This window comes from Gigantopelta aegis, chromosome 15, assembly GCF_016097555.1.
Source record: "Gigantopelta aegis isolate Gae_Host chromosome 15, Gae_host_genome, whole genome shotgun sequence".
Lineage (NCBI taxonomy): Eukaryota > Metazoa > Mollusca > Gastropoda > Neomphalida > Peltospiridae > Gigantopelta > Gigantopelta aegis.
This window is the reverse complement of record NC_054713.1, coordinates 13,374,795-13,391,880: the sequence shown is the minus strand read 5'-3', so window position 1 is coordinate 13,391,880 and position 17,086 is coordinate 13,374,795. Positions and strand designations below refer to the sequence as shown.

General features: G+C 39.4%; 1 protein-coding gene across 1 annotated transcript; it reads right to left on the bottom strand.

The window, feature by feature from the left end:
- Window positions 1–2,363: 2,363 nt before the first annotated feature.
- Window positions 2,364–14,979, bottom strand: LOC121389674. Its single transcript, XM_041521324.1, has 4 exons — window positions 14,781–14,979; window positions 13,461–13,526; window positions 9,914–10,590; window positions 2,364–2,790 (listed from the first exon to the last, which is right to left on the bottom strand). The coding sequence occupies exons 1-3, from the start codon at window positions 14,977–14,979 to the stop codon at window positions 9,950–9,952; spliced, it is 906 nt and encodes a 301-aa protein (XP_041377258.1). The 3' UTR covers window positions 2,364–2,790; window positions 9,914–9,949.
- Window positions 14,980–17,086: the final 2,107 nt, after the last annotated feature.

Here is a 17,086-nt window from a genome sequence, read left to right as displayed (position 1 = left end):
ATTTCGTCAAAGTGAAACAACAAATAATATTTCGAAGCTAACTTACCCCCAGCAGCTGCGAGCCCAATCGCCAGCACAAGACAGAAGAGAACCAAGATCGGCCGCATGGTGTCGCTTCTTCGTAGTGACGTGCTGAACAGTCGATACTCCCGATTTTTTTATAGAAACTTGATGTTTTGTGTCAACGGATAAACGTGTTCACATTATTACAGGATGGCTGATTTTGATTAAACAAACAATTAAATGATTAATATGTAATTACAGGTATAATTAGAATGTGCACGTAGTGTAAGGGACAATGGTCTTGCAGTTGCATATATTAGAACTCAGAATTACCAATCTTCACGCTAAGAGCATTTATTGTTACAGCGTAATTAGCGAAGGTGTAACAGGTGTAGCACACGTAAACAAATCTACCACATGGTGTGTGTGAGAATGGTTTTCAAGTGTGAGTGTGTGTCTTGTTTTGTTTTTGTTTTTGTTGTTTTTTGTGTTTTTGTGTTTTTTATTATTATTATTATTGGGGGTTTTTTGTGGGGGTTTTTGTGGGGTTTTTTTTTTTTTTTTGGGGGGGGGGGGGGGGGGGTAGGTTTCTGGACACTTTGGTATGTCCTGACCTAAAAACAAACTGGTACCAGTGGAGAAACAAATTGGGATCAACTACTCAGTTGTTACTAGTTTTAATGGGTACATAAGAAAACATTATAATCGGTATCATCTGCATTGTGTGGCACCAAAATACCCAGACGTACGTCAGTGGCATGAATAATACACGAAATCAAACTTTATAATGTGCAGGTCAACATGCGTCAGGTCAGACATATAATATGCAGGTCAACATGCATTAGGTCAGACATATAATGTGCAGGTCAACATGCGTCAGGCCAGACATATAATGTGCAGGTCAACATGCATCAGGTCAGACATATAACTATTGAAACAATTCGATAGATATATCAATTTATACTTAGGACTCATACTGTTTTCATTCTGCACGCTAAGTTGAGCTATTGTTACTTTGTCACAGTCAATTTAATTGTGCAACATATGGATATACGTGGAACTCATGGGGCCTAGGAACGGGATTTAGCTCAGTCGGTTGAGCGCGCGCTTGAGGTGCTTACATCGCAGGATCGAAGCACCTCGGTGGATCCATTCAACTGATTGGTTGTTTTCGTGTCCCAAGCAGTGCACCACAAATGTTCAAAAGCCGTGGTATGTGCTATACTGTCTGTGAGAAAGTGCATATAAAAGATTTCTTGCTGCATTAGAAAAAAAATATACCGGGTTTCCTCTGATGACTACGAGTCATAATTAGCCAATGTTTGACATCCAATAGCCGATTATTAATTAATCAATGTGCTCTAGTGGTGTCGTGAAAAAAAAATGAATTTTTTTTTTCGCGCTACGTTTTGTTTCAGTTTGTTAAAGACGTATTATACGATTGTGTAAAAAAAAGAAGTGTTTTAACAACACAACTAGAGCACATTGATTACTGATAATCGGCTATTGGATGTCGAACTTATGGTCAGCTTGCCCCAGTCATAGAAAAGAAAGCCTCTACATTTTTGTTTTCATTAGTAGCAAGGAATCTTTTATATGCACCATCCCATAGACAGGATAGCACATACCACGGCATTTCATATAGCAGTGGTGGTGCACTGGCTGGAATGAGAAATACCGCAATGGGTCCACTAACGGGGATTGATCCCAGACCGACCGCACATCAAGCGAGTGTTTTACCAATTGTGTAACAGTTCATATTGTTATAACCCATACTATTTTTAATATACACACATACACACTATGTTTGACTATCATTAAAATATTATGAAACAATTGAGTAACAGGCGGATTATCTTTGAACACATACAGTTTCTAATATATACAGGCACGTACGCAGGGGAGAGGTGTCCCACCCCCTATTGTTTTTTTACCAAAGGTCCACATCTTTTCTAAAAAATTAGATAACCTGTATTTTTGTTGTTGTTGTGTTGCCATTGTTCGTTCTATCGCGAGGATTGCGCAAACCCCAACCCCTCTCCCACCCCCTAGATACAAACACACAAAGCGAGAGACGAGGAGAGAGCAAGAGAGATGATGAAGGACAAGGAGTGAGTGAGGGAAACAGAGAGAGAGAGAGAGAGAGAGAGAGAGAGAGAGAGGGGGGATGGGGGTGGGGTGGAGAGAAGAAGAGATACGGATAGAAAAATAGAAAGAGACCCGCTGTGGCCACATGCCTACCACAAAGCATCAAAGAATCTTTCTATGTGCACTCTCCCGCATACAGGACAACACGTACCAAGACTATTCATATAGCAATCGAGAACTAAAGAATTTGAATGGGAAAAACAACCAGTGAGTCCATTTTTGAGAACCCATAACATCATTGAGCGGGCTCACGAGTTATTGCCAACAACAAAGACAAATATAATCAGATTCAACAAACACTCTTTCACCCGGCGTATCATAATTGTTCGATTCTGTCTTTTTTTCACAACATTATAATAATCGTGATCTGACGTCTGGTAATTCTCAAGCATTGTTTGTGTTGGTCTGTTGACATGGAGGTACACGTGGTCTCCATCAACAATCGATGACGTGTTAACATATTGTACAGTGTTGTGTTGCAGACGTTCGTAAGTGTTGTCAACATTGTCTTCAGTAGTATAACGGTTAACATCGTGATTTGAGTTAACATTGGCAGCAACGTTATTTGGGTTAAAATCTCTGTTGACATAATCTCCATCATCATCATCTGTGTTTTGTTTGCCTTTTGTTCGTTTTATCCTGAAAACAAAACAACAATAATAAACATCATCAACTTCACTTACAAACGACAACTAAAAGACAACTGCATTCTGCAGATAAATATTGTGAACCAATTTAAATGAATAATAATGTTTGTTGTAGCTAATTATTTACTATGAGAATTCAGGGTAAATTCAAACAGCGATTGCCAGTTACCCTATGAAAATGATGATCACAACAACCACTACAGCGACTATCAGAACTGCGACAACGACAGGAACTATATTTATTTAAGTAGATGTTAGGTTCTAACGTAACTGAATAGACACTTGAAAGAAGATTGTTCCTGGGGTTTTTTCCTCTTCTGAACAACGGCAAATATATGTGCGTAAGATTATGTTTTAGTGTGTTCATACTGTGACGCCAAAGCAATGAACTTAAACATTGTCATATTCTAGCTCAACCAAGAGTACTGTATAGACTATATTTTGTTTAATAATGCTAGAGCAGAACCTGTTTTATCCATCAAATGTGCTGTTTCCACTATGAACAGATTGTAATATTATAATATTCCTACTAAGTTTGAAAATTATATAAATTATGTTATTTTGTTGGTTTGATGATTCTTTGATCTGTTGATATATAATAATAAGTTTTAAGGGACTGAGTCTGTTGTTGTAGTGGATTGAGATACATGCAATATACCTTGGCTTAGTAATATAAAGGCAAATTAATTAGACCTTACTGCCTAGAAATAAGGAGTGGAGGCTTCGACCCCTACCTAAATTCATGTCTGGAAACCTTTGAAAGAATGTTCTACAGAACACAGCGCTCTTAATGGCACCAAAACCATTTCTATACCATTTGTTTCCGGGTTCGACCACGTTTTCGCCTTTAGTGACCAGACTATTCTGTTCAAACTTAATCTTCATTTTTCAGAGAAGTCAGTGTTGTTTTAACACAGTTTATTTGGTGCACGTTCGTTCAATGTGTTTTCGTTTACAATGCATCGAGCTAATAAAACATACAATTCTGTTTCGCTTCGCACGAGGTCGGCAGTCAGAGTATGAACTGACCTTAAGACTACTACAACGACTTCTCTCTCACCAAAGCGTCCGCTCAATGCGCGGTCGGTCTGGGATCGATACCCGTCGGCGGGACCATTAGGCTATTTGTCCTTCCAGCCAGTGCACAACGACTGGTATATCCAAGGCCGTGATATTTACCACCCTGTCTGTGGCATGGTGCATATAAAAGACCCCTTACTGCTAATCGAAAGGAGTAACCCATGAAGTAGCAGCAGCGGGTTTCCTCTCTCAATATCTGCGGTGTCCTTAATCATATGTCTGATGCTATATAACCGTACATAAAATGTGCTGAGTGAGTCGTTAAATAAAACATTTCCATCCTTTCTTCTCTCTCGCCAACCACCAACCCAGTATCCTGGACAGACAGCACAGATAGCTGGAGTATGTGTCCAGGAGAGCGTGCACGAACCTTAATTGTCTAGACGCAGTAAAGTAGTTATAAATAAATGGAGGAGGGTCAGTGTTTGTTGACTCAAGACACGAGGCCAATATTTAGTAGGCACAACGGTACATGCGATGTATATGCAGGTCAGAAGCCAATTTTAATGGTAAAGACACGGTTCTTAGTTGCTAGACCGGCATCGGTGGTGTCGTAGTTAGGACATAGGTCTACAGGCTGGTAGGTACTGGGTTCGGATCCCAGTCGAGGCATGGGATTTGCAATCCAGATATCGACTCCAAACCCCGAGTGAGTGCTCCGCAAGGCTCAGTGGATAGGTGTAAACCACTTGCACCGACCAGTGATCCATAACTGGTTCAGCAAAGGTCATGGTTTGTGCTATCCTGCTTGTGGGAAGCGCAAATAAAAGATCCCTTGCTGCCTGTCCTAAAAGAGTAGCCTATGTGGCGACAGCGGGTTTCCTCTAAAAACAGTGTCAGAATGACCATATGTTTGACGTCCAATAGCCGATGATAAGATAAAAAATCAATGTGCTCTAGTGGCGTCGTTAAATAAAACAAACTTTACTTCACTTAGTTGTCAGTGTTAAAGCCACTGGCCCTAGTTTTAGAGGTACGTGTACTTTTTGTTTCGTATAAAACGTATTAATTTTATGCTCATACAAACAACAAGATGACCTGGAACAGGTTGGTAATTTAAATAAGAAAATTGTAATTAGTTTCTAAGTTAACTGTAAGAAAGCTGGACAGTAGTTTACACTGCCTAATAATTAGAGACAATGACTTTTTAAAATGGGCTTTGACAGCTGTGGTTTTTCGTTAAATTACACATTACTCGAAATACTTACTTGGCTCCATAGACAGTGTGGATACGCCCAATATGGGTTCCTCGCAATATATAATGCAACTTATGCGAAACAGAAAAATGTGGGTATCTGGAGAACGAAGTTCAACGACTTTAATATGTATTAAAAAAAAAAAAACCCCAAGAAAACCCGCTAAATCCAACCAACCTCGCATCAAGCGAAGAATGACGGAAATGCATGGTAAAGCGTCTCAGGTTAACACATTTTGAGCGAAGAATGATGGAAATGCATGGTAAAGCGTCTCAGGTTAGCACATTTTGACAGAATATCCGTATAATATTTGCCCGAATTTGAGGTTTAGATTCAGTGGGGGGAGTTGTCCCTCATCCCCCTGCCTCATACGTTTATACATGAACGTTCCAGATTGCTAGCGTTATATTGTGTTATTCATATGACCAGCGTGATATGCCAAGGCTGATTACAACCTTCACGCTAAATTTCGCACTAGTTCAAGCACATAATTAGACAATTCATTAGCAGCCGGATACACATAGAACGCACATTGTTTTCAATATTCACACTAAGTATAACTATTGATACAATGCGATAGATGTATCATGTTCTACTTAGGACTCATACTGTTTTCATTCTGCACGATAAGTTGAGCTATTGTTACTTTGTCACAGTCAATTTAATTGTGCAACATATGGATATACGTGGGAGTAGAACTCACGGGCCTAGCTTCGGGATTTAGTTCAGTCGGTTGAGCGCGCGCTTGAGGTGCTTACGTCGCAGGATCGAAGCACCTCAGTGGATCCATTCAACTAACTGGGTTTTTTCTTGTTTCAACAAGTGCACCACAACTGGTCAAATGTCGTGGTATGTGCTATACTGTCTGTGAGAAAGTGCATATAAAAGATTCCTTGCTGCATTAGGAAAAATATACCGGGTTTCCTCTGATGACTACGAGTCATAATTAGCAAACGTTTGACATCCAATAGCCGATGATTAATTAATCAATCTGCTCTAGTGGTGTCGTTAAACAAATAATTTGTTTCCGCGTTACGTTTAGTTTCAATTTGTTAAAGACTTATTGTACAATTGTGTAAAAAAAAGGTGTTTTTTTATTTTTTACACCGCCACTAGAGCCCATTGATTATTGGTCATATTGATATGCTAGAATAACGGTAAACACACGTATTAGCGAAATCGTGTTACATTTCATGTTTTACTGTTGATACGCAGTTATACGTCGTTCTGTTGTTTAATACTGCTATAAGTCGCCATCGTTTATGGAGTTACATCAACATTCAGTCAAGGTTCTCTCGTATTTGCACTTTCCACTTTTCGAGTCTACCAACGTGAAAAGAAATGCATATGAACATACTAGTCTCAGTGTTGGTGATCAGTGTATTCTCATTCTTATACATGCTGAACCAGGAAGAATATACAGCACCCAATGTTTTCAGGAATATACAGGCCCATAGTAACGGTGGGTAAAAAAAGTAAAGTTTGTTTTATTTAACGACGCCGCTAGAGCACATTGATTTTTTATCTTATCATCGGCTATTGGACGTCAAACATATGGTCATTCTGACGCTGTTTTTAGAGGAAACCCGCTGTCGCCACATAGGCTACTCTTTTTACGACAGGCAGCAAGGGATCTTTTATTTGCGCTTCCCACAGGCAGGATAGCACAAACCATGGCCTTTGTTGAACCAGTTATGGATCACTGGTCGGTGCAAGTGGTTTACACCTACCCATTGAGCCTTGCGGAGCACTCACTCAGGGTTTGGAGTCGGTATCTCGATTAAAAATCCCATGCCTCGACTGGGATCCGAACCCAGTACCTACCAGCCTGTAGACCGATGGCTTGCCACGACGCCACCGAGGCCGGTCTAGTAATAGTAACGGTGGGTGTCTGTGCCACTCGTCCACCCACAAAAATCACTATTAAACCCATATGAACATGCTAGTCTCAATGTTGGTGATCAGTGTATTCTCATTCTGATATATACTGAACCAGGAAGAATATACAGCACCCAATGTTTTCAGGAATATACAGGCCCATAGTAACGGTGGGTGTCTATGCCCCCACCCCCCACCTACCCACACGAAAACCACAAAAATTTACGTTTTTGTGTCCTATTCTTTATGAATAAAGATAAAATATGGCTTATGCCCTTCCTCTAAGAAGCTGCCCCCCCCCCCCCCCCCCCCCTCCCCGCAACATATTATTCATACTGGGCTGGTATATCTGCAGTCTGGTCGTTGGGGTCTGCAATATCAGCGCAATTAATACCGTTGCAAAAGGAATACAAGTCCTAGGAACCGAGGACCTTCATACATAAGGATCGTTAGTCCTACCCGGACTTGCATTCGGAATTTAATGTTGCCATTTTATTTTCTATATAGTACACCTAGGACTTGTATTCCTACCGGACTTAGATTTTTTCCAGTTTCCTTGGATATTAATAGAAATCAGTATGTTATAGGGTACGTTTCTGCACGAGTTGTCAGAAAGGCATGACTAAAAAAAACCTCAGCTTTTGCCAGTCCTCCCTCGTAGTGGAATGGATAAGTGTAGAGTTCGAATCTAAAAGCCACACAATTTATAGTTTTACTTTAATATTATTATATTGATTTCATTCCTAATACTATAAGTCCGCTAGACTTTCATTCCTAGTACTTCTAGTCCCCTGGACTTACATTCCTAGTGGGTGAATTTGGCCCCCCATTTTTTTCATTTATTTACCAAATATTTGGGTTAAAGACTAACAAAGTACGCTCATGATTCGCGTACGAGTGAGTACATACGATAGATACATTTGTGTTTATATGTACACATTTTAGTTGAAGGAGTGGGGTGAACTAGATGTCAGAAGACATATCAATGTTATCACAAATATATAGTTTTCTCTTATGGCGGTCATTGCATCATATACTGACTTCCAGAAAGGGTTCTGATATTTATAGAGTGGTGGATACCCTGTGTTTGTGGCTCCTATCAGTTATATATTAAAACCTGTGTTTATTCGACTAATTATGACTCCCCATTCGGCAAAAATCAATACAGGAAAATTACGCCCTAAACTTTGCTTTTTCATTTATTTGCCTAATATTTGCGCCAGTGACTAAAGATTTTTTACCTATAATTCGCCCAGGCAGTGCCTTCATACGCTATATACACCTACGTTTATATGTACACATTGTACTTGAAGGGGTGGGGTGAACTAGATGTCGGAACACATATAGCAATGTTTTCACCACTATAGTACGTTCTTGTCTGGTGAACATTTCCTCATATACTAACTTCCAGAAAGGGTTCTGTTATGTATAGAGTGAAGGAGACCCTGTGTGAGTGGTGCCTAGCCATTATGTACTAAAAACTGTGTTTATTCGACTATTTATGACTCACCATTCGGCAAAAAACAATACAGGAAAATTATGCCCCAAACTGTATTTTCTTTCACTTATTTGTCAAATATTTGCGCCATTGACTAAAATAAATGTGCCTATAATTCGCCCAGATAGTGCCTACATACGCTATATACACATGCATTTATATGTACAAAGTTTACTTGAAGAATGGTGAACTGGATGTCAGAAGACATATATCTTGTATGGCGGTCATTGCCTCATATACTAACTTCCATAAAGGGTTCTGATATTTATAGAGTGGAGGAGACCCTGTGTGAGTGATCTCTATCCATTATGTACTAAAAACTTTGTTTATTCGACTACTTATGACTTACCATTCGTCAAAAATCAATATTGGAAAATTCGGCCCCAAAATTAGTTTTTTCACTTATTCACCAAATATTTGGTCCAAGGACTAAAATAAATATGCCAGTAATTCGCCCACGCAGTTCGTACATACGATACATACATTTGCGTTTATATATACACACTTTATTTGAAGGGGTGGGGTGAACTAGATGTCAGAACACATATCAATGCTTTCACCACTATAGTGCGTTCTTGTATGGCGGTCATTGTCTCATATACTGACTTCCAGAAAGGGTTCTGGTATTTATAGAGTAGAGGAGACCCTATGTGAGTGGTCCCTATCCATTATGTACTAAAAACTTTGTTTATACGAATACTTATGACTTACCATTCGGCAAAAATCAATTTTAGAAAATTTGGCCCCAAAATTTATTTTTTCACTTATTCACCAAGTATTTGGGCCAAGGACTAATATAAGTGTGCCAATAATTCGCCCACGCAGTGCGCACATACGATACATACATTTGCGTTTATATGTACACATTTTATTTCAAGGGGTGGGGTGAACTAGATGTCAGAACACATATAGCAATGCTTTCACCACTATAGTGCGTTGTTGTATGGCGGTCATTCGGATTCGGAACTATTTTCTCGTGCCCCTATCCAAAAATGGTTCAGGCACGCCCACTTCGGAATTAGCCTCTGACTTCGCCAGTGACTGACTCCGGAGCGGGGGGGGGGGGGGGGGGGGGGGGGGGGGAGGGGTAAGTTTGAGGTGGGCAGGTTTTGGAAAAAGGCCAGTTAGTAGAGTCCAGCGAGAGCGCGGACCAAATAGCAGACACTTCGCAGACCTCAGGTAACCCCGAGTGGGAGCCGTGCTCTGATTGGCTGAATTTCAATTCCTCGGTAAAACTTGTCAAGTACCTGAGTCTACATAAGCTATCTGCGTCCATACCTGTCTGGACTAAAAAGTTAAACCAAAAATTAGTTTTGACTGCTCGGCCGAAATGGTTTTAAGGTGATTTGAGCAATTTAGACGGACTGCCGAAAATAAAAGGTTACCGACTGTTTACAAAAAAAATAAACAAAGTTTTGGAAATGACGGCCTAAAGGGTTAAAGTCAGTAATGTCCATACTCACGGAGGCAAAGGAGGTTGGTAGGAGGTTGGAGGTTGTCTAAGGCGTACCAATGAAATCCTTGGTGTCAAGGCGCGGGAGGTATTGGCGGTACTCGGAGGCTGCTAGGACTCGAGTGATGGACCGGTACTCTGTCCCCAAGATGGTCTTTAAGATCCGATGTATTGTTGGGTTGTCCATCTCTGGGAGCAGCAGCGCTTGGTTGTAAACTCCGGACCGCCTGATGGTCACGCAAACTGCGAAGTGGCCCTCCTGCACCCTGAGACGTTGGAAAGCATAGTCACCTTCATCACGACTTGCTGGTAACGGGTGGTATGCGTGATGTTTAGGCGGGCTGATGAGCTGCCTGACGTCCTCGACCTTTGTTTTGATCAGCTGGTGGTAGCGCTGTTGTAACCGGCCGGCCTGCAGTGACCAAGTTTCAGCTGTATCATCGGTCGGCTTCGGCGGTTGTTGTTGCGGTCGGCTTGGCCTGTCTCTGTTGCCACTCGGGGGAGTGGTCGCCTTCCGCTTTGCAACCGCCCCCTTCCGGGCCTGCGCCTCAACGGTTGTCGCCTGTAAAATCGGCGACAAGTCCGGAAGCGCTAACGAAGATCGTGGTGCAGGTGGCCGGTTGATCGGGGTTTCACAGATCGCTGTGTCGAGCTCCGTCAACTCTGGCTCTGCCGTTAGCGTGGAAGCTGGTACATCCGGGGCCGGAACCTCTTCTGTTTCAGTCTTCTTGCTCGGGTGAGCGGCGTTCGGCGGTCGAGCAGAAGGAGTCGCCGCCGCCGGTTTAGCCACCGGTTTTGACCCCCCCTGCGCCGCCGCTGGCGCACGTCTCCTCTTCCTCCACCTTCCTTTCTTCTGTATACGGTCTCCGTACACCAAGGTCACGGTTGCCCGTGACCCGGTGTACGAGACTCGATACTCCAGTAGGGAGCCGTAAGTAGCAATTAGCCCCCCCCCCCCAGATGGGGGGGGTGGGGGGTGGGGGGGGGTAATTGCAGAGTACAACCCACTGCGACTGCTTGCAAAGGCTGCATAACTGGAAGTGCGGTCATTGACTCATATACTGACTTCCAGAAAGGCTTCTGATATTTATAGAGTGGAGGAGATCCTGTGTGAGTGGTCCCTATCCATTATGTACTAAAAACTTTGTTTATTCGACTACTTATGACTTACCATTCGGCAAAGATCAATTTTGGAAAATTCGGCCCCCAAATTATTTTGTTCACTTATTCACCAAATATTTGGGCCAAGGACTAAAATAAATGTGCCAATAATTCGCCCACGCAGTGCGTACATACGAATCATGCGTTTGCGTTTATATGTACACATTTTATTTGAAGGGGTGGGGTGAACTAGATGTCAGAACAATCTAGTTAAAATTAGCTCCACTATTACATGTGGATCTAACAGCAGCCCGTTGGAGCTCATGTCCAGTTGACCTTTCATTCGACCAATCAAAACCTTACTTGCAAAATCATGCCAGTGATTTGAAAAGAATTTGAAAACATTCGGGATTGTGCCGAGGGTATACGAAATGATTCGGGTGAATTACGAAGTATGCCGGAAACTAATTTCAATATAAAATTTTATATAAAAATCGTTTCAAGACGAAAACAAAACCTGTGATGGTATAGCCATAAAATCTGTTTATACTAGTATACAATCCAGAGCTTATTACTGCACTTTTCTCCCTGTTTTTTCAATGTTGAAATAGACCAACAAGTTCGCCTATTGCATAAATAGTCTTGCTCGATATTTTTAGAATGTGTATGCTCCCGAATAACGCTATAAAAGGCGAAGTGTAATTGGTCGATAATTAAATTGTTATTTATAGATGAAATGTCACATGAACATGGGAGTCCACGCAATGCTGTTAGATCTACTGGTGAGACCAGTAGAGCTACTTTTAATCAGATTGCTGGCCGGAGTACACCCATTTAACACAAAAAGCACTACTTTTGCATGGGCTGGAATGATCACAAACAAGTTTTCAATGTCAACAAGTTACACATGTTTACAAACTACATGCTCTCCCCTGTCAACTTCAGTCAAATAGTTGCCACGTCATAGCTGTCTGCCATGAAATAATAACAGTCAAATAGCAGACTACTTGCGAGGACAAATTTCCTGATTTTGACCGATAATGACTGATTCTGTATTATCTGATAATATATTATTATGTTGCACTGTGTCAAATCAAACTAAGACTACGGGTCAGAATTATCAAATGTTTGACATCCAATGGCCGATGATTAATAAATGAATGTACCCTACAGGTGTCGTTAAATAAAGCAACATAAAGGTTGAAACTAATACACGGAACATATCTTAAAGCTACCGTCTCTCAGCTTCATATTATTATGACGTCGTCTCCGTAATGCAAAATACGAACACAGCTGCTGTTTTAATAAACTCGTGTGTTTTCGCTATCAGTGTATATGATTAGCTGCCTTGACACGAAAAACATATTTTCCGACATGTATTTTAATACACTGGTATATAAATCAGCAAGGGCCGGGACGTAGCCCAATGGTAAAGTGTTCGCTTGATGCGCGGTCGGTCTAGGATCGATTCCCGTCGGTGGACCCATTTGGCTATTTCTCGTTCCGGCCAGTGCTCCACAACTGGTGTAACAAAAACCGTGGCATGTACTACACTGTCTGTGGGATGGTGCATGTAAAAGATCCCTTGCTGCTAATCGAAAAGAGTAGCCCATGAAGTGAGGACAGCGGGTTTCCTCTTTCAATATCTGTGTGGTCCTTAACCATATGTTTGACGCCATATAACCGTAAATAAAATGTGTTGAGTGCGTCGTTAAATAAAATACTTCCTTCCTTCAGAGAAACCGTCCCATCATTCCGTAGCTAAAGACGAAGTAATAGATTTTACCACTGGCGTAGTCGGGGATGGGACGGGGAGATGGGGATTTCCACCTACCAATAACGCATCTTTTTTTTCTTTCTGTCGTCCCATAACTCAGCTCATAAACAGTGTGGTTGCCACCCCACTTCCTATGTGTGTTCCTTCCCAAATGAGTCTACAGTATCTATATTAACAACTGGATCTAAAAGATATCGAAGAATGGAGTGTCGCAGGAAGAAAAATGATGTGTATGGTCTATTTTAAAAGGCTAAATAAAAAAAAAAAGTCTAGATATTACAGCTTTAATATATTTAAAGGGACATTCCCGAGTTTGCTGCAATATTTAAGATGTTATCGACTAACAAAGACATGTTAACGACTGTCATTACATATCAAATATTTTTTCTGCATACAATATATTAAGCGTGTTTCTGATCGTTCTAATATTTGTACTAGGTTAAATTTCATTTTATTTCCTAAATGGGTTTTTTTCGTACGTACGAAATTATTTGAAGACAAAATCCAGTTTGGGCTTCTTACAAATATTAAGACGACAACAAACATATTGAATATACAGACATTGATATTCTAAACAAGAAAATATATTTAATATGTAAGTTTAATCGTTGAAATATTGTATTAGTCTGAAACACCTTACAATGCAGCAAACGCAGGAATGCCCCTTTAATATATTTACCATGCTGGCGGAATTCGCCGAAGTTACCAACTTTTATGATGGGACGTAACATGTGCGCGCGTGAGCCTGAAATCACAAAAACAGCATACATCATAATCAGAATAACGTTACATTTGTGAAATCTAATATCAACCATTTAGGAGTTGTTATTGATTGAAACATAGTTTATTGGTTAAAACAAATTGATTCTAAGCATAAGTTACTAGTCCTCCTCAGAAGTTGGTACTGGCGGCCATATTAGATTAATTCTAATTACCACCCTTTTCGCTATCTGCTTTTGGTGGATTTCACATATAATGCTCAGATACAACAACCCAAAAATCCCCCCCCTCCCCACCAAAAAAAACAAAAAAAAAAAAAACATAAACACAAATAAAACAACAACAATAAAAATACAAACAAACAAAAACAGCGTATTACAACAGTGTAATATTACAATTAGCGTATTATGACAGCGTTTTACAACAGTGTAATATTATTACAATTAGCGTATTACAACAGTGTAATATTACAATTAGCGTATTATGACAGCGTATTACAACAGTGTAATATTATTACAATTAGCGTATTACAACAGTGTAATATTACAATTAGCGTATTATGACAGCGTATTACAACAGTGTAATATTATTACAATTAGCGTATTACAACAGTGTAATATTACAATTAGCGTATTACAACAGTGTAATATTACAATTAGCGTATTACAACAGTGTAATGTTATCACAATTATTAGCGTATTATGACAGCGTATTACAACAGTGTAATATTATTACAATTAGCGTATTACAACAGTGTAATGTTATCACAATTATTAGCGTATTATGACAGCGTATTACAACAGTGTAATATTATTACAATTATCGTATTACAACAGTGTAATGTTATCACAATTATTAGCATATTATGACAGCGTATTACAACAGTGTAATATTATCACAATTAGCGTATTATGACAGCGTATTACAAACAGTGTAATATTATCACAATTAGCGTATTATAACAGCGTATTACAAACAGTGTAATATTATCACAATTAGCGTATTATAACAGCGTATTACAACAGCTTCATCAACATTCGTATTTATTCTTCTGTTTTAAAATTCAAGACCAAAATAAATATCTGGTTTTGATGCTGAATCAATTTAGGCAAATTTCATTATACTCGAACCTACTATGTTTGGATCTAATATAATAATAATAATAATAATAATAATAATAATAATAATAAAAAAACTGCATAGCACGAGTTAATGGATTTTTAGTTATTAATATCGGGCAGATCAAATGAGCTACAAAGCATGAGTCACTGTGTTTCACCTGATGACTGTAAATCTCTCGTTTGTGTGTTCTTGGCGCGGAGAAGCTTCTCCAAAACAGTAAATATTATCTCTTCTGTGTTAGTAGTTTCCTTCTTTAATTCTCCTTCTTCTGACGTATCTGCTAATATTGTTCTTGGAATTTTCCTAAATCGTCTGAAACATTCATAAGGTTTTTTCTCTCCATATTTTATGATCATTTTGCAAATCAACTACCAAATTCTTCAACTAATTTGGCTCAAAAAACACCGAAGTTGTGTCTCTGGGGATAATTTCACAAACTATCGTAAGTTTACGTGTGCAATAAGCAGTTATACGGACTTATACCTGTAGTACGTTTGCATGTGTTTGTCATCTATTTCACGCCGAAAATTCAATTATTACGGAACATGGAGCATTATTGCAAGGATGAAAGAAAATGAAATATGCATACTTTAAACTATATCAGTTGACTGTTAGTAGGAATTAAATGGACAGACCCTAGTTTCAACACGTGAAAATTAATACTAAGTTTAGTTAATCTACAAACCTGTAATACATTTGGATAAATTTACAATTGAGTGAAACATTAGTCTGTGACTCTAACATGGTGAAATACCCTCTAAAAATAGACTAAAACTCGACTCCATAGCTGTTACTCAGGGTTTGGAGTCGGTATCTGGATTAAAAATCCCACGCCTCGACTGGGGTCCGAACCCAGTACCTACCAGCCTGTAGACCGATGGCCTAACCACGACGCCACCGAGGCCGGTACATACCGACAGTGTCACTTGATGTCTGTATGGGCGGGACGTACCCCAGTGGTAAAGCATTCGTTTGATGCGCGGTCGGTGTGGGATCGATACCCGTCGGTGGGCCCATTGGGCTATTTCTCGTTCCAAGCAGTGCACCACGACTAATATATCAAAGGCCGTGGTATGTGTTATCATGTGTGTGGGAAAGTGCATATAAAAGATTCCTTGCTGCATTAGGACAGATGTAGTGGGTTTCCTCTGATGACTACGAGTCGGAATTATCAAATGTTTGACATCCAATAGCCGCTGATTGATTAATCAATGTGCTCTAGTGGTGTCGTTAAACAAAACAAACAAACTTTTTTTAATGTCAGTCTTAAATCGATATCCTCTGTTTAATACACAGAACATTAAATTCGGTGTTTTTTATCCAAGAAGTGTTCACAAGCACATAATGGTGAAGTATAAGCCACATAGCCAAAACTAGGTGATGCTTAAAGGGACATTCCTGAGTTTGCTGTATTGTAAGATGTTTCCAATTAATAAAATATTTCTACGATTAAACTTATATATTAAATATATATTTCTGGTTTAGAATATCAGTGTCTGTATATTCAATGTGTTTCTGGTCGTTTTAATATTTATAAGAAGCCCAAACTGGATTTCGTCTTCAAATAATTTCGTACGTACGAAAAGATTATATTTTTGGAAATAAAATGTAATTTAACGACCAGAAACACGTTTAATATACAGCCACTAATATTTTATGCAAATAAATTATATATATTTGATATGAAATTACAATCGTTAAAAAGTCTTTCTTAGTTAATAACATCTTAAAAAGTGCAGCAAACTCAGGAATGTCCCTTTAATTAATTTCCAGGGCCCCATTTCATAAAACGATCTTAGCCCTAAGATCACCTTAAGTGCATAACACCTAAATACACGCTAAGATCTCTTCGAGTAATGGGGTCCAGGGATCAGATTTTCGAAGCTATCTTAGCGCTACGATATCGTAAAACTGTGAAAAGGGTATTGCATGCGTCGTTGTGACGTCATAACTTATGACGGTTTTACGATATCGTAACTCTAAGATAGCATGGAAAATCTCCAGCCAGTCGTCCAGACAGGTGTATATTTATCTGTATCGGCATTTAAATCAATATCTATATTATATACCAATACCTACCTAACTACCTACCTACATATATACATACATACATGTATCTATCTACCTATCTATCTATGTGTCTATCTGTATCTATATATCTATCTGTATCTATATATCTATCTCTCTATCTATCCATCCATCCATCTATCTCTCTATATATCGACAGTTTTTAATAGTATAAACAGAATACGGCCACATGACACTTTAACAGCTACTCTGTACATTTACGTTTTAATAATGGCTTGCGCTGGATAAGGAATCCATTTATAACCAGTTACTTTTATCAGTCTATTTTTAGAACTGCGCGTCACTATTTTTCCGTATATAAACTTGCTTATTTATATCCTTACAAAACATTTGACAACGCTTTGCAGAGACCAATATAGGTAGGTAGTTAATATT

Bases quoted from the DNA above. Each gene is read 5' to 3' on its own strand.
- LOC121389674 (XM_041521324.1), bottom strand. From the start codon at position 14,979: ATGATCATAAAATATGGAGAGAAAAAACCTTATGAATGTTTCAGACGA. The intron at 13,527-14,780 runs GTGAAACACAGT...TTGTGATTTCAG, and splicing joins GAGAGATTTACAGTCATCAG to GCTCACGCGCGCACATGTTA. The intron at 10,591-13,460 runs GTAAATATATTA...CGGATGTACCAG, and splicing joins CGGCGAATTCCGCCAGCATG to CTTCCACGCTAACGGCAGAG.